Genomic DNA, 25,672 nt, shown 5'->3' on the forward strand with positions numbered 1-25,672 from the left:
GAAGTGCAACACTTGCGTCAGCGGTTTCATAATGTCCTCAATCTAGGCAGCCATCCAAAATGCTCTTCTGGCTCTAGTCTGATTATCCGTTCTTTCCAGCTTTTATGAGAACATTCTAACTTCATTATGCTCTCTGAGCTATTAGTGGGAACACAAGCACATTACTGATAGCAGAGCTATTTCCATTCATTTAAAACAAGATGGAGATGTTTATTAAATTTGAAATACACTGCAGAATCATGCAAAAAGGGGGCAATAAAAATTAACTCAAATATTGAATCATTCTTTAAACTGTGTTGGCTTATACTTGTGACTTGTGCTTTGCACTTGAGCTGTGATAGAGAAGTGTCTTAATAGTCCTGCAATTGTGGAACTTGTTATATACAAGCCTTACCATGAGTTGTGCCAACCTGTGCCCCTAGTATGTGTTTAGCAGGGGATCAAAGCCCATATTCATGAATATGGTTCTCTACTGAGTAGTATTGTATCGAAAGGTTTCATTTAGAACTAGGATTTCCTGCAAGTCTTAGTCTAATGGGCCGGATTGTCACTGCTCACCTGGTAAAGCCAAGTAGTCTAACTGACTGCTGTCATTTTAATATATCTTCCCAGTAACAAGTGGCTTAATTAGTTGAAACTGCTGTTGCTACTGTAAATACATGGTGCAGAATTTCAATATGATACTGCTGACTGTCACGCTCCAGACTATTAAAACCACTTTCTAACTGCTCCAATGACCGTCCAGGATAGCACAGAGGTCCGCTCACGCTGCACATCACTCCTGGCTGGTGCTGAGGTCTGTCTGTGGTGCTCCTGCCCCGTCCGCTCAGTGTCCTGTTACTGAGCATGGAGATGGCTCTCCGCAGCCTTCTGTTCACAGCATGTCTTCCCAGCAAGATGGCACACAGGCTGCACGCCAGAGTTCCCTCCTACACAACAGTATGGGCGCAGCCATGTTGGGCTCTGTAACCTGATGCTATTCCTCGCAGCATTCAATCCCTAGGGATACTCCCCTATAAATTCCATCTTCTGACTGGCCTCTGTTGCCAGTACAACCTCGCTTCTTGTTGAAGTTACAGCTCAGTGCTGAGCTCCCAGGTACTCTATATCTGAACTGTCCCAGTCCATTAAATCCAGCTCCTATATCTGGTAAACAAGTCTCCTATACCATCTTGCACACCTGTCTGGTTTTTACCACTGAGACTTGTTCTTACCTTCACCATCGTTTCCAGCCGATACCTCCAACCATCGGTCTCATCTGATGCTTCCAATATTGGACCCATATCAATTTAATTCCTCAATTCATCAACATCAACTGATACATTTCATCATTTCATCAACATCGGTCTCAAACCAATCAAGCTCATTAATTCTTCAACATCGGATTCAAATCCATCAAGTTCCAAAAACATCAACATCGGTCTCAAACCGATCCAGCTCTCAATCCAGCACCATCTGTCCCAATCCAATTCTGCTCATTCATTCAGTATTCTCATCTCCAGTTCTCATTCCAACCTGCTGTTTAATAAATACATTCCATTCTTGTTCTCGCCTTCGGGCCCATCACCCTCTGCAATTTCTCTACCTCATCACAGCAATACATGAGGAAGTCCTGGCTCAAGCCACCCAGGTTTATTCACACCTCCCAAGTTTCCTCTTCAGCCTCCCATGCCTGTTCCAGCCCAAATCAACCATCAGACATGACACTGACACTTCACTACATGAACTTACTATGGTTTCATCAGTGGATTATTTCCCTTGATGGATCACCCAGACTAGCAGAGCATTGTCCTCCTTGTTAGTTAAGTGGTGGGCATGAGACTGTTATGCAGGTACATGGTTGTATACATTAGGCATGCAGTTACTGTATATAACTTGGGCATTACACTATTATGCTGAATGCAGGCCTGGACATGGGTCTGCTGTATGCATAGTTTTACTTTATTTTACTTTATATTTCACTATAGTGCACATGCTAAAATTGTTTACTTTTTGTACAATACGTGTATACGTTATCACTAGATCATGCAGACTTTTTTCTGTTTTGCAATGCTAAAGACCCCCTGGCAGCTATGTTATATGGCCAGGGGCTGGCTGGCAACTTTTAGCCTGGGGGGCAAATGCATGCAGGCGGCCCTGGCAGAGGGGTAGCATGTAGCCAGGGTGCCCAAAGAACGTGCGTGCTACGGCCCCCCCCCCAAGTGTTCCAGGGAGGAGGCGGGTCCATATGGGATTAATGTAAAGTAAAAATAAAGATTAGGAACAGCCCCATCGTGGTGCCCATATGCAGTGCCCCCCTGTGCCCCAGGAAAGGACCCCCTTATGCAGGCCTCCAGTAGTGATCCCCCTATGCAGTGCCACTTATACAGTGCCCCCAGTAGTGGTCCCCCCTGTGCAGTGCCCCTTGTGCGCCCAGTAGTAAGCCCCTTATATAGTGCCCCCATTAATGGTACCCCCTATGCAGTGCTCCTTATATAGTGTCCCCAGTAGCAGTCAAGACCCCATGCAGTGCCCCCAATAGTGGTAACCCTTATGCAAAGCCCCTTAAATAGTGGCCCCAGTTGTAGTCTCCCCCCTATGCAGTACCCCCAGTATTGCCCTTTTTATAGAGCCCCCAGCAGTGGTCCCTCGATGCAGTGCCCCCAGTGGTAGTCCCCTCCCCCCTATGCAGTGCCCCTAGTAGTAGTCCCCTCCCCTTGTAGTGCCCCTAGTAGTAGTAGTCATCCCTTGTAATAGTAGCACCCCCCTTGTAGTAATAGTCCCCCCAGTTGTAGTCCCCCCCTTGAAATGCCCCCAGTTATAATCCCCCTTGTAGTACCCCCAGCAGTGATCTCCCCCTTGTAGTGCCCACAGTAGTAGTCCCTCCCTCTTGTAGTGCCACCAGTCCAGTAGTGGTTCCCTCTTTGTAGTGCCACCAGTAGTCCCCCCCCCCCCCCTTGTAGTGCCCCCAGTAGTAGTAGTCCGCCCCTTGTATTGCCCCCATTAGTAGTAGTCCCCCCCTTGCAGTGCCTCCAGTAGTGGTTCCCCCCTTGTGGTGCCCCCAGTAGTGGTCTCCCCCTTGTAGTACCAGCCTCCCCCAGTAGACACACGTAGTAAAAACAAAACCACTTACCTGAATCCCCGCTCCCGCCGTCACCATCCGCTCCTCCGTCTGTCCTTCCCGGGCATTATGGGAGAGACGTCATATGATGTCATGATGCCTCTCCCGTTGCCCACTGCCAGAGCCGGAAGATGGAGCGGCTCCTGCAGTGGGCGCAGCAGCAGCTAATGAGAGTCTGACAGACTCTCATTGGCTGCTGCTTACAAGAAACACACAGCTGCCGGAGCCCTGCGGCTGTGTGTTTGTCACTTGTGTAGCGCTGACCAAACTCCGTCTGGTCAGCGCTACACACGCGGTGCAGTCTGTGTCACAGAGACACAGGGCCTGATTCAGAGCCGCTCGTAAGCGGCCGCTCGTTCGCTCCGAGCGATGTTCGCACAACTGCACATGCGTACGGGTTGTAATACGCATGCGCGAACCAGTCATTGCGGTCGGAAATTGTGTGCTCGCAAAATAGCGAATGCCTGCTAATTTGAGTGACAGAATGAGGCGTTTGTGGGTGGTAACAGGGGAAGGTGCTTGAAAACGGGGAGTGGAGATCCGAACCCATGCGTGCCAAAAGGTCAAAACGGGCGTTTTAAGGGTGTGCATAATTAACAAAGCAGCGTCATCGACCACGTCACTTGGTTGTTTCTTAGCCTGAACTGCTCGCATGATTGCGGTAGGAAAATCCAACCACAAGCACTGCGAGCAGTTCAGATGCCTTTCGATGTACTCGATTAATCAAGTAAATAGCGGAGATGACGTAGGATGCGAGCGGCAAGGGGGCGTCTTTACAAAATAGCGAGGGCATATTTTGTTCACTCGCTCAGACATAGAGGCGTCAACAGACCGCAAAGAGCGAGCGCTCAATTTAAATAGCCGGCCCCTTTTTTTGAACGACCGTTCGCAAATAGCGTCCGGCTCTGAATCAGGCCCACAGTCTGCACCACGGCCCGCATGACGCTGCGGCCCGGGGGGCACATGGCAACCTGCCCCCTTGCCCAGCCCGCCACTGTATATGGCTCTCCTCAGATGACAGATGTAGGTCTCCAAAAATATCTACTTCTGCCTCAGAGGTTTGGAGCACTAATTTTGAGGGAGTGTAGTTAAAATATAGTTAAAAGTATAGTAAATTCTAATATTTAGTAAGTAGTGTAGCAGTTTAAGCATTTAGAAATTGCAGCTATGGAACCCACATGTTGCATGGCTGCAAAGCACTGTAATAGCCAAGGGCATGAAGTGTGCATGTAATCTAATGTGTGTGCAGACAGGCAGCATGTGTAGTCAGCTGTAAATAGCTGATCATACAACCCTATAAAGTAGATAATGAACTCCTACATCTTTGCTTGTCAAATTAATAACTTGAGCAGGAAAGTTTATGATAAATTTGTCCTTTCAGGTTTATGGAGTTATACAAGGGTAGTTGGGCATGTGGCTGGGCTAAGGTGAATGCAGTTAAAAACAAAGACAAATTGCAGGTCCCCACAAAGGATCAAAGTTGCAATATCTACAGGAAAAGTCCATCAAACATTTACAAAAATGTTCGGGCCATAATTGCTTGGCCGAGCTCCCTTGTGTATGAGCCTGTGCCGTGGTGTCACTTGCTCATCCAGTCTAATCACTATTTTGTTGTAGAAACTTCAAGACCGTTGAGATATTTTTAGTACATAGAAATGTGTAGAGCTTTATTTGTGTTATTGCTTTACAAGAATTAATTTACCTCAGCTATAAGAATTTATGTTAATGTAACACTTTTTAATATTAATTTACAATTAATTTTTTTATCTCCAAGAAATGGATCTCAAGCCCATATCTGAGCTTCTACTGCTCACTCTCGAGTCGCTCAACTAGAGAAACTGGGACGATGAAGCAGAAAATCACTCTTATAGCCCCCAGCTGTTCTGTTTTATATTGAAATTTGATTTTTTTTTTCTATTCCTGGTTACGGGGACATATTTATAATATATAATTCTCCACATAGTGCTGACTAAATTATAACAATCAGTAAGGATGATACAGATACATACACCTGGTGTCTATACGCCATATGGAGTGTGACGCCTGACACGACTGAGCTGCTCCGAGCGGTGTAGCAGCATACAGTGTTTTTCTTAAGCAAAGCTTTACTCACAGTATATAAACTAAATAGGTATGGGTGGTGCCAGAAGTTACCCTATAACTGCAGCCTGAAGAAAAAGCAGGGTTTCCCAGACCCCTAAAGGTAGATAAATATAAAAAGAAGGATTTTCCGGCACAGGAAGAGAATAAGATGACACTATACTGTGATTAGAACTACTCTTACTCCCCCATATAGGAGAGCTAATGTGCAAATTGGGAAAGGTCAAAGTATTTATCACAGATATTATACAACTGGGTAATGCCTTAGAACCATTAATAGGGGATTTATTAATGAAAATAGCCCATTAGGTTCAAATAATATTTATTATACATTTATAAGTGGCATAAAAAGTACAAAATAATTTCCTTCATGGACAAACGTAATATAAAATATTTTTGCTATTTACAGACAGTAAATTGAAAATATATAATAAATTGCTATTTAAAAAAGACAGCATCAGTAAAATAAAATCTGCTATGAAATTAAAATAATTGAAAATAATGCATAAAATGAATAAAATAGCTCACTATTAGGAGTATACTGGACACTGGATGATTCAGCTTCTGCACACAGGCAGCTTTGTAAGTCCATCCTTGCTAATATACAAATGCAGCAGGATGTATATGACACCCCCTGCTGCATTTGCGATTGCAGCACTGTGACCAAGGTCGCAGGCTGGCAGTGGCGTAACTAGGGTATTTGGAGCCCAGGGCAAATGTAAAAATAGAGCGCCCCCCCCCCTTATGTGCGCGCGCTGAAAAATGGGCGTGGTCACCTAAAAATGGGGCGTGTCAACATGACACACCCCTTCTTCATAACATTACTGTCCATATGCACCTTAACCCCAGTAGTGCCCCTTATACAGTGCCCCCAGTATGCAATGTCCCCAGTTGTCCCTATCATGCAGGCCCATAGTAGTGCCCCTTATACAGTACGCCCAGTAGTGGTCCCCCTTATGCTGCCTCTCATTAGTTCCCCTTATTCAGTGCCTCCAGTAGTGGTCCCCCTTATGCAGGCCCCAAGCAGTGATCCACCCCCCCTATCCAGTGCCCCTTATACACTGCCCCCTGTAGTGGTCCTCCCTATTTAGTGCCCCCAGTAGTGGTCCCCTAGTAGTAAGCCCCTTATATAGTGCCCTCAGTAGTAGCCCCCCCATGCAGTGCTTCCAGTAGTGGTCCCCCTTATGCAGGCCCCCAGCAGTGATCCCCCCTATCCAGTGCCCCCTATACAGGGCCTCCTGTAGTGGTCCTCCCTATTTAGTGCCCCCAGTAGTGGTCCCCTAGTAGTAAGCCCCTTAAACAGTGCTACCAGTAGTAATTCCCCCCCCCAGTAGACGTGCCCCCAGTAGTAGTTCCCACCAGTAGACGTGCCCCCAGTAGTAGTTCCCCCCAGTAATAGTGTCTCCAGTAGTAGCCCCCCCCAGTAATAGTGTCCCTAGTAGTAGCTCCACCCTGTAATAGTGTCCCTAGTAGTAGTAGCTCCCCCCAGTAATAGTGTCCCTAGTAGTAGTAGCCCCCCAGCAATAGTGTCCCCAGTAGTAGTTGTTGCTCCCTCCAGTAATAGTGTCCCTAGTAGTAGTAGCTCCCTCCAGTAATAATGTCCCTAGTAGTAGTAGCTCCCCCCAGTAATAGTCTCCCTAGTAGTAGCAGTCCCCCACAGTAATAGTGTCCCCAGTAGTAGTAGCCCACCCAGTAAGTGTCCCCAGTAGTAGCATCCCCAACAAGTAATAGTGTCCCCAGTAGTAGCATCCCCTCCCAGTAATAGTGTCCCCAGTAGTAGCAGCCCCCCAGTAATAGTGTCCCCAGTAGTAGCAGCCCCCCAGTAATAGTGTCCCCAGTAGTAGCAGCCCCCCCAGTAATAGTGTCCCCAGTAGTAGCAGCCCCCCCAAGTGATAGTTTCCCCAGTAGTAGTAGCCCACCAGTAATGGTGTCCCCAGTAGTAGCAGCCCCCCCAAGTGATAGTGTCCCCAGTAGTAGTTGCCCCCCCAAGTGATAGTGCCCCCCAAAGTGATAGTGTCCCCAGTAGTAGTAGCTCCCCCCAGTAATAGTGTCCCTAGTAGTAGCAGCCCCCCAGTAATAGTGTCCCCAGTAGTAGTAGCTCCCTCCAGTAATAGTGTCCCTAGTAGTAGTAATAGCCCCCCAGTAATAGTGTCCCCAGTAATAGCAGCCCCCCCAAGTGATAGTGTCCCCAGTAGTAGCAGCCCCCCCAAGTTGTAGTGTCCCCAGTAGTAGTAGCCCCCCAGTAATGGTGTCCCCAGTAGTAGCAGCCCCCCCAAGTGATAGTGTCCCCAGTAGTAGCAGCCCCCCCAAGTTGTAGTGTACCCAGTAGTAGTTGCCCCCCCCAAGTGATAGTGCCCCCAATATTAGTTGCCCCCCAAGTGATAGTGTCCCCAGTAGTAGTAGCCCCCCCAAGTGATAGTGTCCCCAGTAGTAGTAGCCCCTTGCCACCCTCCTCCTGGCGCTATTGGGTGAGCACTCAGGGGGAGGGAAGGGGCTCAGCTATGCAGCACAGGACCGGCGCTGGAAGCCTAGCGCCGGTCCTGTGTAAATGTGTAGTGCTGACTGCACTCACTGCGGTCGGCGCTACACTGGCTAACCAGAGTGGGCCGTGGCCGGCGGCGTGCCCCCCCCCTGCGCCGCCGGTCCCACGGCGCCCAGGGCACTCGCCCTGCCCTAGTTACGCCACTGCAGGCTGTTATCACCATCGATCACAATGGTGGACGGTGCCAGTCTACCGACCAGTTGAGTAAGCTGAGCCTGAGTTCAAATAATATAATAATAGATATTCGGGAATCTGCGTTCAGCATTGCACATACGTGCAATGCTGAATCAGGCCCACAGACACGATTCATTTAAAGTAAAATATTTGTATCTTACTACTCACAGCTGGGCTGTGACTTAACCGCACAATAATTAGTTATACACATGTACAAAGTTGCAGATGTATAACAATGGAACTTGGCATAAGAAAAAGATGTGACCTCTTCAATGCAGCACTTCTTACACAGATCCAGATTCTGTTACACCCAGATGTACAAATATTGCACATTACATTGGTCAGTGCAATCTAGCAATGTAGTTTTGTCACTTCCAGTTGTTTTTTTTATGTGAAATAAGTTGCACAGTTTGAGAGACAAAAAAAAACACTTGGCGCAGCAGAGTCACCCGAGACCTGGCATACTGAGATGGGCTGTTTGGTGTGACTGAGGGCAAGCATAGCATGACTAAGGGGTATATATACAAATGTGCGGGTTTTTAGAAGTGGAGTTGTTGCCCATAGCAACCAACCAGATTCTACCTATTATTTTCTAGAAGGTGCTAGATAAATGATAAATTGAATCTGATTGGTTACTTCTGAAAACCCCCAAGATTGGATGGTGATGTTATATGACAATTACAGTTGTCCAATTCCTATTGTACACTCACTTAGTAATAATTACAGTTAAACATCAACAATTTATTAAACAATAAAAGTAAAAATATCTTGCATACATTGGGCCAAATGTAATAGGGTGTCAATTTTGGTAAATTGCGAGTTTGTTGCTAAACTCGCAATTTTTCACAACTCTCCAATGTAATAGGGTGTCAGTTCACTTAAACTCACATTTTTCAGAGTTATTAAAACTCCCCATTCTCAAACTAGCATCCAGATGTTTTCACATTGAAAACAATCAACTCGCCCAATGTAATAGAGTGTCTGTTTCAGACTCGCAAAAAAAGATAACCAAAAGTCCCCAAATATTAGACCTGCTTCAGGATAGCGAGTATATCCTGAGCAGGTCAGATTAACACAGAAACATGCACATATCCATGAGATACGTGCATGTTTCTGTGTGTACTATGTAAAAGGTTGTAAATGACGTGCACCCCCTCCCCAAAAGCCTAACCAGCCCCGGCTTCATAAAGCCTGTTCTGGTTCTAAAAATGCAGGGGCCAAAATGCGTAGGGGGGCCCCTGTATATTAAGAACCAGCACAGGGCTTTGTAGAGCTGGTCCTGGAAAATCAGGGGACAAAACGAGTAGGGGTCCCCTGAAACTTCCAAAACCAGCACCAAACTCTTTCTAGCGGGGGGATAATGCTTCAGTGGGAATTTCTCACAATAGAAGTGTATGGGAGACACAGGCTGGTCGCATTCAGCCAAACAGGGAGCTGCTCAGACGGAGATGCTCCCTGATTGGCTGGCGGCCCTCTTCAATGACGGGGCACACATGTGCCCCGGTCATTTACGCGGAGCAAAGGTATGTGTACACACATACCTTTGCTGTGTCCCGGCATGGATCGGGTTTTTTTGCGATGTTTTTTTTTTTTAACCCCTGGAATGCCTACTTGGACAAGTGGACGCAATCTACGCATAGGAGAGGTGAGTTTGAATTTTTTTTTGCAGGTACCCCTATGGATTACTTCGGATACTAGGTGAGTATGTGTGAGTGTGAGTGTGCATGTATGTTTTATTAAAATTTTACTATCACGGTGTATGTTTGTTTATTTACGTATTTCTTTAGTTGTGGAACTACAAGTGCCAGCGGGCCCGTAATGCCCCACATGCTGGTATTTGTGGTTCTCCAAATACCAGCTTGCGGGGGAGGCTTGCTGGTACTTGTGGTTCTACAACTGAAGACAATATGGAAGCTTTTATTTTACACACTTTACACTATCAACCCGGCACCCACCGCCCTAGGGTGCTGGGGATAGCCCCGAGCTATCAGTCTAGGCCTGGGGTGCCCTGGAGAGGGGTACCCCTTTATTGGGGGGGGTACCCCAACTCCCCCAGGGGATCCGTGGCCTGAACTGACTAGTGGTCAGGGATAATGCTTTGGCCGAGGAAACCGGTGAAAAGTTTTCCCTGGCTGTGGCATTATCCCCCCGCTAGAAAGAGTTTGGTGCTGGTTTTGGAATTTTCAGGGGACCCCTACTCATTTTGTCCCCTGTTTTTCCAGAACCAGGACCAGCTCTACAAAGCCCTGTGCTGGTTCTTAATATACAGGGGCCCCCTACGCATTTTGGCCCCTGTATTTTTAGAACCAAAACAGGCTTTATAAAGCCCGGGGCTGGTAAAGCTTTTGGGGAGGGGGTGCACGTTTTTTTTTTTAAACACACACAGAAGCCATCACGGATCTCACTGATCTGTGATGGCTTCTCTAAAACGCGCTCCTTTTAATGCTACTCGCATTAAAAGGTGCCAGTTTACATAGTCCTAAACTCGCCTAAACTCGCAAATGCAGTAGCCTCGAGCTGAAAAGTTTGCAGGCTATTGAATTTGTGAGTTTCAGTACAAACTCGCACATTTTAAAAGTGCGAGAAAGTGCGAGTTTGTACTGTTACTAAAACTGACTACCTATTACATTTGGCCCATTATGTTTAAAATCTAAACACAGTTTGTTATTTTTCTTTGTAATAATTATTCCTTCTAGTAACTTGATTCTAGAGATTTTTCTGGGAACATACAAGTGGATAAACTGTAAGGGCCTTGACTCTAGATTGGCTTTGAGCCTAGCAATGAAATAGCAAAATATGACACTGAAAGCCCTATTCATTTCAGTAAATGTCTGTACTGTTGTTTTCAGTTGACATGTACATATAGTGGGCAAAAACTGGAAAACACCTTGGTACAGTAGGGACACTGATCAATTTGAAACCGAATGCATTCATATAGTTGTGACTCAGTTGATTAAGAAACACCTAGCATGACGAGGATCATGTATAAAAATGCTGGACTGCCCTGGTTGCCTATAATTCTGACTATCATAGCTGCAAGAAGAGACCTCAGTGAGTCTGAAAGAGGGGTCATTGCTGGGGAGCATTTGGCAGGAGCTTCAGTGGCCAAGACAGCTAAACTTGCTAATGTTTCATGAGCAGCAGTTTCTAAGGCAAAGAGCAGCCTGTGGTATTGCATGCTCCATGATTCCCAAACCTACTCATTTAAAAAAGATGACCAATTGCAGATCATTTGACTGTATCTTTCACCCTGTGGCATGAGCAGTCAGATTCATTAAAAACAATCCACTGAGAATCACACAGATGAATATATCATACTTGCCAATATCTGGTGTTATATCCGATAGCAATAATGATATCCGGTAGCGATAATGGGTGTAATAGTGCAGCAATTTATTCATAATTCAGTCACTGGAGGAATTTTGCGGTAACTGACACCCCAGGAGATCTATGTCCCTTTGTGTCACATCAGCCTAGTGCAATACATAAAGTGCTAGAGGTCAAATCAGTGCTCAATTTGCCATTATGAGGTCTGCACAGCCGCAAGCAGAAACACCTGTGCATGCACATAATAAAAAGCATAGACCTAAGGAGCATCCCGAGCCTTGGTGTCACTTCAGGTAGGTATAACGCCATCCTCAGGTAAGTAGCCTAATCAGATGGCTGCTGTAGTCGGCTATGGTGGTGGTAAAATCACACAAAATGTTAGGAGCCACTAAAGAGATCTGATTTCTCCACAGAATACCTCATGTTGCATTTTAAGTAACGTGTATCCTTCATACATGTGTGCATACATTCTTAGCAAACAGACAAGTGAGCTTATGGCGCCAACCTAAAGAGCTCTACAGCCCTAAATGCTTTTCTCCAATGTTCTGGTGATTCTGTCAATTTATAGGGTGCATTTTACTGGGATGGTTTGGGTGGAGATATTCTCTTAGGGCAAGGACAATGCTTATCATTAATAGCACTGCGTGACCATCTCCACCCGATGTTGAAGCACTTCTTACCCGATGGTACAGTATGTTTCCAAGACAACAATCCCTCTATCCACAGAGAACGTGTGGTCACCCAAAACTAAGTTTTCCTACTGAAATAGTTTTATTTTTATCTTATAATTATACAGTGTATTATGTAAAATAATTTATAAGAGTACTGTATTAAAATCAAATAATTCATGTCAAAAGAAATTCTGAAATGGAATGCCTATAATAAGCTAATCACTACAGATTCTTACTCCAGCTCCATAATATGACACAGTAACTATTATATTTAGATCATGATGGCAACTGATAATTAAAAATATACAACATTTTCAACCGAAACACAGCTGTGTTAAAATGTTGCCACATAGAAAGTGGCAGCAATGTAACAACTTGATATATCTTGTTGTGAAAAACAGAACTTTATCAGTGATGCTTCCTTATGTGCTCTTGATGTATCAATTCAAGGCACGGAAAAGTTTCACAAGAAACAGTTAAACTATATGCAATCAGGCTTGTAAGCAATAAAACTTTTTGCACAAATAAGCCCACAATGCAGGATAAACTGGAATGCATGCTAGTATTATCCAGCTGTCAATGACACAGTCCTGAGTCACTTTTGTGTTTACCTCATACATCAGTGTTTCCCAACCTCTGTCTTCAATGCACACTAAGGTGGCATAGGCACTAGACCATAAAAGTGAACGATATGAACAATATCGTTCAACTATATATAATTCATATCGTCCAGTGTGTATGCAACAAACGACCAATGATGCATGCTCCCGCGCGGGTCGTTAACGATGTATGCTGTCTTGCAAACATGCCGGCCAATCTGATGGTATTGTCAAAAAGTGCCTGTTCAGGGATGAGGCGGGATGATGTCACTGATCAATATCGTTAACAATATAGTAATTATGTACACCCAGTATCGTTTGTCCTGCACTACGGAAAGTCTTTCACCAATATCTTTCACAACACACTTCGTCTAACGTATATGCCCCTTTACAATGCAGGTTTTAGTGATATCCATCCTTGAGCACAGATGATTAAATCAAAATAACTGAGGTACCAATTAAGACACCTGTGCTCAATTATGGCTATCCTTAAAACCTGGAATGTTAGTGTGCCTTGAGGACTGTGGTTGGGAACCCCTGTCGTACATGGAGTATAGGCATCCATTTGTATCCCATTTGTATTCCAATTTTATCTCCAGACACCAGGCTACTGTAGTTCCAAAGATATGTGAGAAGGATTGCCATGGAATATTGCTGGTGTAGAATCAATAGCATATGCTGTACTGGTAGAGAAATGTTCTAATATGTTTCATTGCAAGACAGCAATTTCTTAAGGGACTTGAAGTGGGAAGTGTGACCGGCTCACTCTCAAACATGGCATAAGGTGACTGATGTGACCGTTTGAACAGGGGAAAATAGTACAGTACATCATTCTTTTTTAACAAAGTAGCAAAATTATTTGTGTGGCATTTACATTAAATGTATTTGTTTGTGAGAATTACTGCTACTTATATTATATCTACACATATTTTTTCTTTTCTTTTTTTTCCTTCTCTCTTTAAGGTTTTGGGTGTTTCCTGGAACTCCAGCAGCAGAGGATATTTGTCTCTTAACGGCACCAAATTCCAAAATGCCCTTTTAGAAGAAAGCCATAACTTGTCGGCAAGTTTGAGATCTCTCCTTGGGGTTCAGATAACATCTAGGTACTGAATGACTCAAACCATATAAAATGCAACTTGGCAGATTAAAAGACTTTAGCACATACTGTATGCAGTCCAAAATTAAGGCTAGCAATATTTTGTTTACAATATGCCTTTGTAAATATTAGTTAGCAGTCTGTTGAAGTAGCAATCTTATGATAAGGGATTTTATGTTTTTGTTTAAATCACTGGTAAGCTATACTAAGCAGCTTTGTAATAACTTTGTTTTTTGCATTGGTTTGTTTCTTCAGAATGCAGTTAATGTCTGATAATTCTTTAGATTTTCCACAGTGTCATGGATTACACTGGGGGTGATTCAGAGGTGGGCACAAAAGGGACAGCAAGTGCTCTCTGGATAGGTAATATACAATTGTATCAAACTGCAACCTCAGACTTTCCTTGTGTAAAGCTAGGCATACACGCTACAATTATCGGGCCAATCCGCGGATCACCCCGATAATTGTAGTGTGTGTGGCCGACTGCTGATTAAATATCGATCGGTCGGGAATGTGTGATCATCCAGCATGCCCGTCCGATGCGATATCTGCAAGGTAAAATGCCGGCCGCATGGATCAGTGTATGCCCAGCTGTAGCTGACAGACAGACATTTCCCCTGTTTCTTAACATGGAAGGAATGGGGAAATGTCTCCTTCTCGAGGTCAGAGCGCAGATACCTAAGCCAAGACATTGTGAGACATCTCACAGTGTATGCCCGCAATTTCTGCAGGGTGACAGGCTGCCAGATAAAATGCCTGTCAGACCAATAGACATTTTATTTGGCAATGTATGCCCAGCATAAGAGAGAGTGTTACTGAGAGAGGGTACACAAGATATTATGTTGCAGTTATAATTGTCCAGATTGCCATCTGTAATTCGTGACAGAATCTAAATATGATTATTTCACATTAGAGCATATATGCAATCTGAAAATATATATGAAGATATGCCAATATATATATATATATATATATATATATATATATATATATATATATATATATATATACAAATAGACAAGGAGCGCACCATAGTGAAGTATGTAAAAAGTAACAGTTTTATTACAAATAGTTCAGAACACTCACCATGTAGCAGAATAATAACAGCATCGTGCAAGGCACCGGCAGACACCGCCACATAAAAGTGTGCACCCTCAGGGCGCGTCGCAGCAGGACTCGCGGACCGGACCTCCTCCTTAGCGCCAGTTGAGACACCAAACGATGTTAGCTCCAGGCAACCCCAAACATGTTTCGTCACAAAAGGGACAGCAAGTGCTCTCTGGATAGGTAATATACAATTGTATCAAACTGCAACCTCAGACTTTCCTTGTGTAAAGCTAGGCATACACGCTACAATTATCGGGCCAATCCGCGGATCACCCCGATAATTGTAGTGTGTGTGGCCGACTGCTGATTAAATATCGATCGGTCGGGAATGTGTGATCATCCAGCATGCCCGTCCGATGCGATATCTGCAAGGTAAAATGCCGGCCGCATGGATCAGTGTATGCCCAGCTGTAGCTGACAGACAGACATTTCCCCTGTTTCTTAACATGGAAGGAATGGGGAAATGTCTCCTTCTCGAGGTCAGAGCGCAGATACCTAAGCCAAGACATTGTGAGACATCTCACAGTGTATGCCCGCAATTTCTGCAGGGTGACAGGCTGCCAGATAAAATGCCTGTCAGACCAATAGACATTTTATTTGGCAATGTATGCCCAGCATAAGAGAGAGTGTTACTGAGAGAGGGTACACAAGATATTATGTTGCAGTTATAATTGTCCAGATTGCCATCTGTAATTCGTGACAGAATCTAAATATGATTATTTCACATTAGAGCATATATGCAATCTGAAAATATATATGAAGATATGCCAATATATATATATATATATATATATATATATATATATACAAATAGACAAGGAGCGCACCATAGTGAAGTATGTAAAAAGTAACAGTTTTATTACAAATAGTTCAGAACACTCACCATGTAGCAGAATAATAACAGCATCGTGCAAGGCACCGGCAGACACCGCCACATAAAAGTGTGCACCCTCAGGGCGCGTCGCAGCAGGACTCGCGGACCGGACCTCCTCCTTAGCGCCAGTTGAGACACCAAACGATGTTAGCTCCAGGCAACCCCAAACATGTTTCGTCACACAAATGTACAAATGCCATCCTTCATGAACAAACATCATTCCTGGACAAAAGTCCATGGAAGATGATGTTTGTCCAATTTGCCTCAATTTTTGGCGGGAAAATTCAAACCTATCCGAGCCTATATAGCTCAATGATACATAAAAAACTCATCATTCAGAAATCACACAAGGAAAGCCTGAGGTTGCAGTTTGATACAATTGTATATTACCTATCCAGAGAGCACTTGCTCAGGAATCAATTGTTTTCCGGGTTTTGATGCTAAAATATATTTTTGCATTTAAATATTCATCAAAGAGAGTTTCTTTTCTTTCTTTGTGAAACTATTTAAATGGGTTGGGCACTGGGTGGCAGCGGTCAAAATCCTGATTCTGGCATCCCGACAGGGTTAGGATACCGACACCTGCCGGTAGGTATCCTAACCCTTTTCCTACCCCAAACACTCCCTCCCCGGTGCCTAAACTTAACCTCACCCCTAGTGCCTATATCTAACCTCCCCCTCCCCGTGCCCTAAACCTAACCCTCTCCCCATAGTGCCAAACCCTCCCCCTATTGCCTAACCCCTAACCCTCTCCCTAACCCTGCTACTTACCTTCGGGATGCTGGTGGTCGGGATGCCAGGGCCAGGATTCTGAAAGGTGTCGGGATTCCAGTGCCCAGGGCCGGCTCTATGGGTGTTCGACCATTGCGGTCGCACAGGGGCGCCACACGTAGAGGGCGGCACCCCTCCCCAGCATCCTGATTTCAGCGGCCCGCGGGTGGTAAAATCAGGAGGCTGGGGACCCCCACTGCCGCAGCTGTGCGGCGGTGCTGGACCCCCAGAGAGTGAATGGATGCGCGTGGCAACCATTCACTGATGGGAGAGGGCTGGGGGAAGCCCAGCCAGTGACGGAGTGCTGGGCTTTACCCCCAGCCTGACGTTATTTGGAGGAGTGCCATGTGGGCACGCCTCCAAATAATGTCACAGAGGGGTGTGGCCTATGGTAATTAGGCCACACCCCCAAATTTGGTTAGGGCGCTCTCTCAAGAGCCGGCACAGGGTGCTCAGAACCCTGGAGCTGGCCCTGCGGCGCCGGGTTTTCTAAGAGCCGACATCTTCTTTGCCAGGATATTGAGCACATCTTATTTAAACTTGCTTGGAGTGAGAAATATCAGTCTGCCCATATCTGCTGTATCTTTTTAATTCTCAGTCTCTGGCATCCCACTTTTCTTCACTCATATCGCTAAATCATAACACTTCCCCTATTGCATGCCCAAGTAGTGTGAACAGGTCAGTACTCATACAAGTCCACATATCGCTAAATCATAACACTTCCCCTATTGCATGCCCAAGTAGTGTGAACAGGTCAGTACTCATACAAGTCCAGTACACTAGATTCTGAAATATTCTGTAATGCATTGAATATTTTCATGATAATTCATTTGAGTAATAGTTGTATGCCCTATTCGTCTGTTTCTCAGTGAAACTATAATTTATAATCAATGGAAAGAATAGTCTGCTTATTTTCATTCAGCTATCCCACGTAGAAAGTTTTTTCTTTAAATAGCAAGTTAATTACTTTTTAACAATGTACTATATTTCAGTTATTTTCTTAGCTAACCTCCTACAAATCATTAACTTCTATTCAAAATATCTCTGGAGGTCAGAGAAATATGGCTGCCATTCACACACACAGAAACAGACTCCCAGCTTCCAGCATGTCAATTGATTATAGTAAGGAGAGAAGGAGGGGAAGGGTTCTACAGTTCAGAGCGACCTTAGAAGGGCAAAGCCTCTCTGCTCACTACGTCATGTGCCATATGCCTGTGGATGTTATGGTAGTCACATGACACTGTGCAGAATGTTTGATCATTAGGAAAGTGGTAAATACCAAACTTCTCCATATAAACAGACAGTGATTTATGTTAAAATAATATTTTCCATGTAATTGCTGCTTTAGATTTTAGTATTCTAGAGTACTTGTACTTTACTACTTAGGTTTGTTTGCTGAAATCCAGATGTTGAGTGATAGTTCTTCCTCTTTTTAGTGATTGCTGATTATTACATACTGAAATAATAGATGCAATGTTTTATTATGCTATTGTTTCTGAGGTTTTTTGTCTGCTAAGTTTAAATGTGTTGGCACCCATGTATTCTAAGCTTTGTATGTAAGTGAAGCCTCTCTTTATTTCACTAGACAACAATTAGAATTTATATCTTCCACACCTGGCCCTCCAGAGATTGACGGTGAGAGTATTGAGAAGATAATAGGAGAACTGCCTGAGAAATACCAGAAGGAGGAACTTCTAAGCCATCCTCCGACACCGTCTGTGGAGAATCCACAGCCTCTGGTAAGTTAATAGTTTTGGACAACCTTGCAATTCACCATCAACTACTGTAGATGGATAAGGGTGAATTACTTTTACAGGAGTTCAATAGCTGCTAAGATTGTGCACACTGAGAAAGTGATTAATACCTGAGCTGACAGACATTCTGCCAGTTAGCTATAGTTGACTAAGCATGTAGATTTGTGCTATTCCCAAGTTAGATTTGTTATTTTACTACACATTTGCAATCTGCAAGACCTTTAAGTCGCATATGTATGTATTATTGCAGTGCAATTATGTGAACTATATATCAGAGTGGGTCCGATGTGTACATCGTTGTACCAACACCTAGTAGAAAAGAAAATAATATAATTGATCCCTAGCTGAAATGTTGCAAATAATACCCCTTTCACACTTGTAAATGAACATGCAGCAACCTGGGTTACTGTGCAGTGTGAAAGGGCCAGATTGAAAAAAGCCTGGTCAAGCGACCCGATATTTCAACCCTGGTCACGAGAAGAATTGAACGCATGTTCAACCCGGCTCATGATGCAGTGTGAACAGGTAACGTGGGTTGATGCAACCATTGTCCCATTCATTACAAAGGTATAGCCGGGGCTTGGAGATGAGATAATCTACAAGCATTGGCTCATCACATGATGTCGATGACGTCTGTCTAAAAGGGGTCTTAGCCGGGTCGCATCCGGGATAGGCGCGTGAACAATATCCCAGGTGTGACCTGCCATACCAATGTGGAAGGGGTATAATATAAAATAGTTTCCAGGGGTTTGCTGAACTGTTGCATCTAGGGACATCATACGTTATACTGTCTATGTGAACCTCGTTCCTCTTAATAGCCCCTATGGTTCCCAGATATTTTACTATATACATTATTATTATTATTATTATTATTATTATTATTAGCTTGTATGGTGTCATACAATTCTGCAGCCCTGTAGACTGAATAAATAGAGAATAGGAAAAAGATGTAGAGGGACAATAGTTAAAATACAGGAAACAAAAACATGAAATGAGGTATAATGCTTGCCATGTACTTGGTAAACTATATAATGTGTGCTGTGCTGTACAGTAAAGCACTTTAAGAATATAGGGGGATATTTATGAAAGGTTGGAAATAAATATAGTGGAGAGAGATAATGTACCAACCAATCAGCTCCTGTCATTTTACAGGCTGTACTTGAAAACTCACATGATCTGATTGGTACTTTATCTCTCTCCAGTTTATCTCTCTCCAAGAGTTGATACATCTCCCCCATAGTGAGTTTTGTATTCAAAATAGAGAATAAGGATTATATTTACTAAAGTGTGGGCTTTTTGAAGTGGAATTGTTGCTTATAGCAACCAATCAGATTCTAACTATTATCTATTAGAAAGTGCCAGATAAATGTTAAGTAAAATCTGATTGGTTGCTATGGGCAACATCTCGACTTCTATAAACCTGCACTTTAGTAAATATACCCCTAAGAGTGAAAATAAGTAGACACACTGACAGTCTATTAGTTGATATTGTATTGATTTCATACACTGCTTTTGGTACAAGAGTACCTGCTTGCCCTGTTTTGAGTCCACCACACTCACATCTATGATCTCTAGCCACAGAAATATTTTTTATTTTGAAATGATACAGTATGTAAGAAGTGTTTATCATGGTGCTTCAGTCCAGGCAGTAAAATGTTCTCTTTGTTTGTGTATTCCTCTGTTAATAACCATCATATTAAAATGATCAAACTGTCACTAAAAGTGCAGCCTATGGGAAGTCTTACATCAACATCTAAATTACTTTACACCTAAGGCAAAGTGGCTGCAGACACGAAGCGATAGTGGGTCACAGTGCTTTCGTTGAGATTCTCAAGAATAATTTGTGTCTGGTGGAGTGGAACCAAAAACAAAATAATATTTAATGTTGATTTATTTTAGTAAATGGAAAATTCTTGCCTTTCCTTGAATGTCACAACAGCTCTGGTTAATCAGGAGATTAATCATATCTTGCTCACTGCATGCTGCTGAGTGCTGATATGTTTCTCTGGAAATCTGTTCCATATTTTTAATCCTGATCATTAATTAAGGAATAATTAAGGAATAGACAGCCATGTGAGCAACAATGTACATATTATCAAATTGGCTGCTTCCAATGGATTTTGCAAAACTCAAAATCAAGGCAAATCTTTTCAATTAATATTAGGGGTGTGCACCGGCCACTTTTCGTGTTTTGGTTTTGGATCTGGATCTTTCTTCGTGTTTTGGATCTGGATTGGTTTTGCCTAAACCACCCTTCCGTGTTTTGGGTTCTGGGTTTTGTGTTTTGGATCTGTATTTTTTTTAAAAAAAGCATAAAAACAGCTAAAATCACAGAATTTGTGTGTTTTTCTGCTCCTATGCTATTATTAACCTCAATAACCTTAATTTCCACTCATTTCCAGTCTATTCTGAACACCTCACACCTCACAATAGTGTTTTTATATCCAAAAGGTTGCACCGAGGTAGCTGGATGACTATGCTAAGAGATACGAGTGGGCAGCACTAACACGTGGTCCATCTAGGAGTGACACTGCAGTGGCAGACAGGATGGCAGTTTGAAAAACTAGGCCCCAAACAGTAAATAATTCAAAGAAAAAAAAGAGGTGCAAGATTGAATTGTCCTCCCACCCACCCTTATGTTGTATAAACAGGACATGCACACTTTAACAAACCAAACATTTCAGCGCCAGGGTCTGCCACACGACTGGCTGAAATGATTGGTTCGTTTGGGCCCCCACAAAACAAGCTGGCAATTAATCTGTCCCTGCACAAACTGGCTCTACGGAGGCAAGATGTCGTCCTCATCCTCCGATTCCTCACCCTCTTCAGTGTTGTGTACATCCTCATCCTCACAGAGTATTAATTCGTCCCCGCTGGAATCCACAACCACAGGTCCCTCTGTACGTTCTGGAGGCTGGTCTCCCTGGAAGAGTTGATAATTCATTTTATGAACATCATCTTCTCCACATTTTGTGGAAGCAACCTCCTACGCCTTTTGCTGACAAGGTTCCCGGCTGCACTAAACACTCTTTCGGAGTACACACTGGAGGGGGGGCAACTCAGGTAAAATAGAGCCAGTTTGTACAGGGACCTCCAAATTGCTTCTTTTTCCTGCCAGTACAGGTACGGACTGTCTGACATGCCTACTTGGATGCTGTCACCGATGTAATCCTTTAACAGACAGACGCACGCTTGTCGCTGCTGCTTTAAGGATGCAGGTGCGGCTACAGCCCACACATTTCACAAAGACAGAAAAAAAAGAAGAATTTTTTTATTGTTTGTGGAGCGCACTTTGAGGGTTACACCACCCTTTAAAAGACAGACGCACGCTTGTCGCTGCTGCTTTAAGGATGCGGGTGCGGCTACAGCCCACACATTTCACAAAGACAGAAAAAAAAAGAATATTTTTATTGTATGTGGAGCGCACTTTGAGGGTTACACCACCCTTTAACAGACAGACGCACGCTTGTCGCTGCTGCTTTGAGGATGCAGGTGGAATCTAGACGGGATTTGGAACCGGGGACACATTACCTCCATCAATTGTCTAAATCCCACTGCACTAATGGCAGATACCGGACCCACGTCTAACACCAACATAGCAGTCAAGGCCTCAGTTATACGTTTTGCTTCAGGATGACTGCTGTCGTACTTCATCCTCATCGCTCGGGACTGTTAGAGGGTCAATTGTTTAGTAAAAGTGGTGGTGTTCCTACTTCCTCTCTGAGATGATGAACAACTCCCAGCAGCAGCAACAGCACTAGGAGGAAGTGGTTCTTGATCTTTCCCTATTTTATTTTTATCAGAGAAAGTTTGGTCCTCCATTTATGTTATATTGATATATACGTGCGGCTAAAGCGCACACAAACACAGAAAATATTTTTTTATTTTTGCCGGAGAGTAGTGCACTTTGTGGGTTACACCACCCTTTAAGAAATGAGCCAGCCGGCTCTTTACTTATGGGACACAGGCGCACGCTTGGCGCTGCTCCTTTGTTGATGCACGTGCAGCCACAGTGCACACAATTCACAAACACAGAAAATATTTTTTTATTTGGTTTGGACTGGAGTGTACTTTGGGGGTTACAGCACCCTTTAATGGTCAAGCCAGCCGGCCCTTTACTTATGACACAGGCGCACGCTTGGCACTACTTTGTTGATGCACGTGCGGCTACTGCGCACACAATTCACAAACACAGAAAATATTTTGTTATTTGGTTTAGAGTGTACTTTGGGGGTTACAGCACCCTTTAATGGTCAAGCCAGCCGGCCCTTTACTTATGACACAGGCGCACGCTTGGCACTACTTTGTTGATGCACGTGCGGCTATTGCGCACACAATTCACAAACACAGAAAAAATATTTTGTTATTTGGTTTGGAGTGCACTTTGGGGGTTACAGCACCCTTTAACGGTCAAGCCAGCCGGCCCTTTACTTATGACACAGGCGCACGCTTGGCACTACTTTGATGATGCACGTGCGGCTACTGCGCACACAATTCACAAACACAGAAAATATTTTTTTTGGGGGCTTTGGACTGGAGTGTACTTTGGGGGTTACAGCACCCTTTAACGGTCAAGCCAGCCGGCCCTTTACTTATGACACAGGCGCACGCTTGGCACTACTTTGTTGATGCACGTGCAGCTACTGCGCACACAATTCACAAACACAGTAAAAATATTATTTTTTTATCACTTGGGGGGAGCACCCCTGATGGACAGAGCACCCCCTGGACAACACTAGAGCACCCCTTTAGGACTGGGACACTGCACAGGACTTTGGAGGAGTGGACACAGCCCCTATGGACAACTGACTGCACAACACAGTCCAGCCAGCCCCTATGGACTTTGAAGTAGTGGACACAGCCCCTATTAACAACAGCAGCACAGCACAACACAGCCAGCCCCTATGGACTTTGAAGTAGTGGACAACAGCAGCACAGCGCAGCACAGCACAGCAGAACACTACTCTGCACTACACTACACTACACAGACCAGCCAGCCCTAACTCCCACCCTCCCTCTTCACTGTCCACAGCCGAGTGAGAAAATGGCGCCGACGCGGGTACCTTATATAGGATCCAAAACCCGCGAGACCCGGAAGGCGGGATGATGACGTTTTGCCTCGATTTCAGATCCGAGTCAGGCGGGAAAAGTCGAGCCTGACTCGGATCGGCCTCGGATCGGGGGGGCTCGGGGGGGTTTGGATTTCAGAAATCCGAACCCGCTCACCCCTAATTAATATACCATTTTATTTCCAATAAATGAATAAGTAACAGCACAGTGGTGTGCCAAAGTAACAGAGAGCCCCGGTTATTATCAGTCTGCAAAAACGGAATCAAGTGGTATATAGAGTATCTGTGTAATAGTTAGCAAAATATAAGTGAAATCCCTGGAAGTGTACAACATGGCTCATATACTGCTCCCCAGGAGGACCAGGCTGGGACAAAAATAAAAAAACCTGCCCTTGCATTTAAAGCACATACAGTAGGCCTTTCTTGGTGATGGAGTCCTCATTTTGGCCTCTCAAACGGCAGTCAGCTTTACTCATTACGCAATGCCTTACATCCATCCCATCAGGGCTGGATAAAGGGCCACATGGGCCTAGGGTTGGAAACGTACAATCGCCTATACTGAGACGAGGAGGAGCTGTGACCAGTGCTGTGTGAGTGTGGCCAGAGCCACATGCAGGGCTAGATTTAGGCTTATGGGGGCCCCAGGGCAACTAAATTGTGGGGGCCTCAACAATAAAATTTCCACAGCCCCACACAGCGACTACTATGGACCTTCACCTTGTCACCAGACTCTCTACTAACAGGCAAGGTTGCAGCATACTACTGTGAACAACACTGCCGGGAACAGACTCCCGGCAGCATAGTGGACATAGGGGCCCATTTATCATTATATATTTGCGGCTTAATCCCCGAAAACACCCATTTTGGGTGGTTAACCGCAAATATTAAGTTTCCCCCAGAAGTATAACATAGGGACCACAGCAGATATCTCTGATACCTGTTGTGATCCCTCCATTCCCACTGGCAGCCGCAGCTCCCATTCTATAAGATGCTGCCAAATTTACCAACTTCCGGAATGCGATGCATTCTGGAGATTGGCTAATGCCATCTCAAGATGGCATTAGCCGATGTAGCCTATGTGCTACATAATTAGCCGGGAAAAGGTTCCTCCGGAACCCTCCCCGGCAATGGTGGCCGCACATGTGCAGACAGCAGTACTGCGCATGTACAGAAGCCCTGGCAGCACTCTGGGCACATCACAGGGATGGAGCCCCTTTCCCTGCCTGATGCATTCTACCGTTATGGTCGCACAATCAGTGACAAAGTCAGTTTGCTCAGCTGTCACTGCTGTCTGCTGCCGGGCGGAGACGGCCAGAGAGTGTCCAGACTCCAGAGTGGCCTGGAATGCTTGTGGCAGTGTGGGGGACCCCAATGTGTGGGGGCCCCTGGACGATCACCCCGTCCACCTCACCTATAATCCAGCACTGGCCACATGGGTGTGTAAACCCCTACACAGGACTGGCAACAGAAATATTGTGGTTTGGTACACATGTTTTTGGGGCTCCCATCAATTCCCTGAAGGTGCAGGCTGGTTGCTCATTGCCTAATCCCCCCTGTGTCTCTCCAGACTCATCCCAGCATCTTCAGCGCCAACTCCACGTGTCTCTTAGCCTCATCACCCTCTCTGTCTCTCCAACCTCATACCCCTGTCTGTTTTTCCATTAACAGCCACATCCCTCTTTCTGTCTTTCCATTACCGGCCTTATCCTCTTGTCTGTCTCTCAATCACCAGGTTCATCCCTCTCTTTGTCCCTCATCGCCAGCCTCATCCCCCCTCTCTGTGCAGCAGTGCACCAGCTCCTGTAACTGTGACTCTCAAGCACTAGCACCTCCCCTAGGCAGCTGGTCATCATCATCCTGCCATGATGATGGGCCTATTTTTATGTGGAGGCCTGCAGCCGTAGCTCCATCCACCCATTGTTAATCTAGTCCTGTAACTCATTGAGCAGTGCTCCAGAGGTGCAGCAACGGTGATGGGAGTGGCTGGGAAAGCCTCTAGTGTGATGATGACGTGATGCATAACATGTAGGCACGCCCCCATAATTGCACAAATCAGTGGGTGTGGCCTCATGGGCACGAGGACATGCTCACTTTCGTGTGAGCAAGGGGTTGGAAGGTGCTGCACCTGGTGTCACCACCTGTTTTGACGCCCCTGCCTGGCAACTAGTCTCTTTGGCTACAATGTGATCATTATGGCAAGGTTGAATTTAAGTTCATTTGTCCAACTAAAAAAAATGTGACTTCCATAAAGTTGTTTGCATTGCACATGCTCATAAGTGGAACCTGTATTACTTGTGCCTGAAGAGCTGTGTCAGGGGAGCTCACAATAGAAATCTTGGGGCCCATTACTTTCATATTGTTGGGGCCCCATCATCCATTCACGGAAGGTACAGAGTTACAATAAGCAGGGCTTAAAGTGGCAATCATTGAAAAGGCAAAACCAGAAAATTAAATGAGAATAGGCAAATAACACAATGCATATAAGTGA

At 44.7% G+C, this 25,672-nt stretch overlaps 1 protein-coding gene across 1 annotated transcript in view; it reads left to right on the top strand.

Moving 5' to 3' along the window:
* The window catches only part of LOC148524180 (microsomal triglyceride transfer protein-like), a 172,626-nt gene that overhangs the window by 37,415 nt on the left and 109,539 nt on the right, over positions 1-25,672 (top strand). The window contains exons 6-7 of the mRNA XM_088472233.1: positions 13,477-13,616; positions 17,947-18,100. Of these exons, the coding sequence (XP_088328359.1) occupies positions 13,477-13,616; positions 17,947-18,100 (294 nt within the window). The remainder of the gene's footprint in view (positions 1-13,476; positions 13,617-17,946; positions 18,101-25,672) is intronic.

The sequence above is a fragment of the Taudactylus pleione genome, unplaced genomic scaffold (genome assembly GCF_031769625.1).
Source record: "Taudactylus pleione unplaced genomic scaffold, aTauple2 ptg000121l, whole genome shotgun sequence".
Lineage (NCBI taxonomy): Eukaryota > Metazoa > Chordata > Amphibia > Anura > Myobatrachidae > Taudactylus > Taudactylus pleione.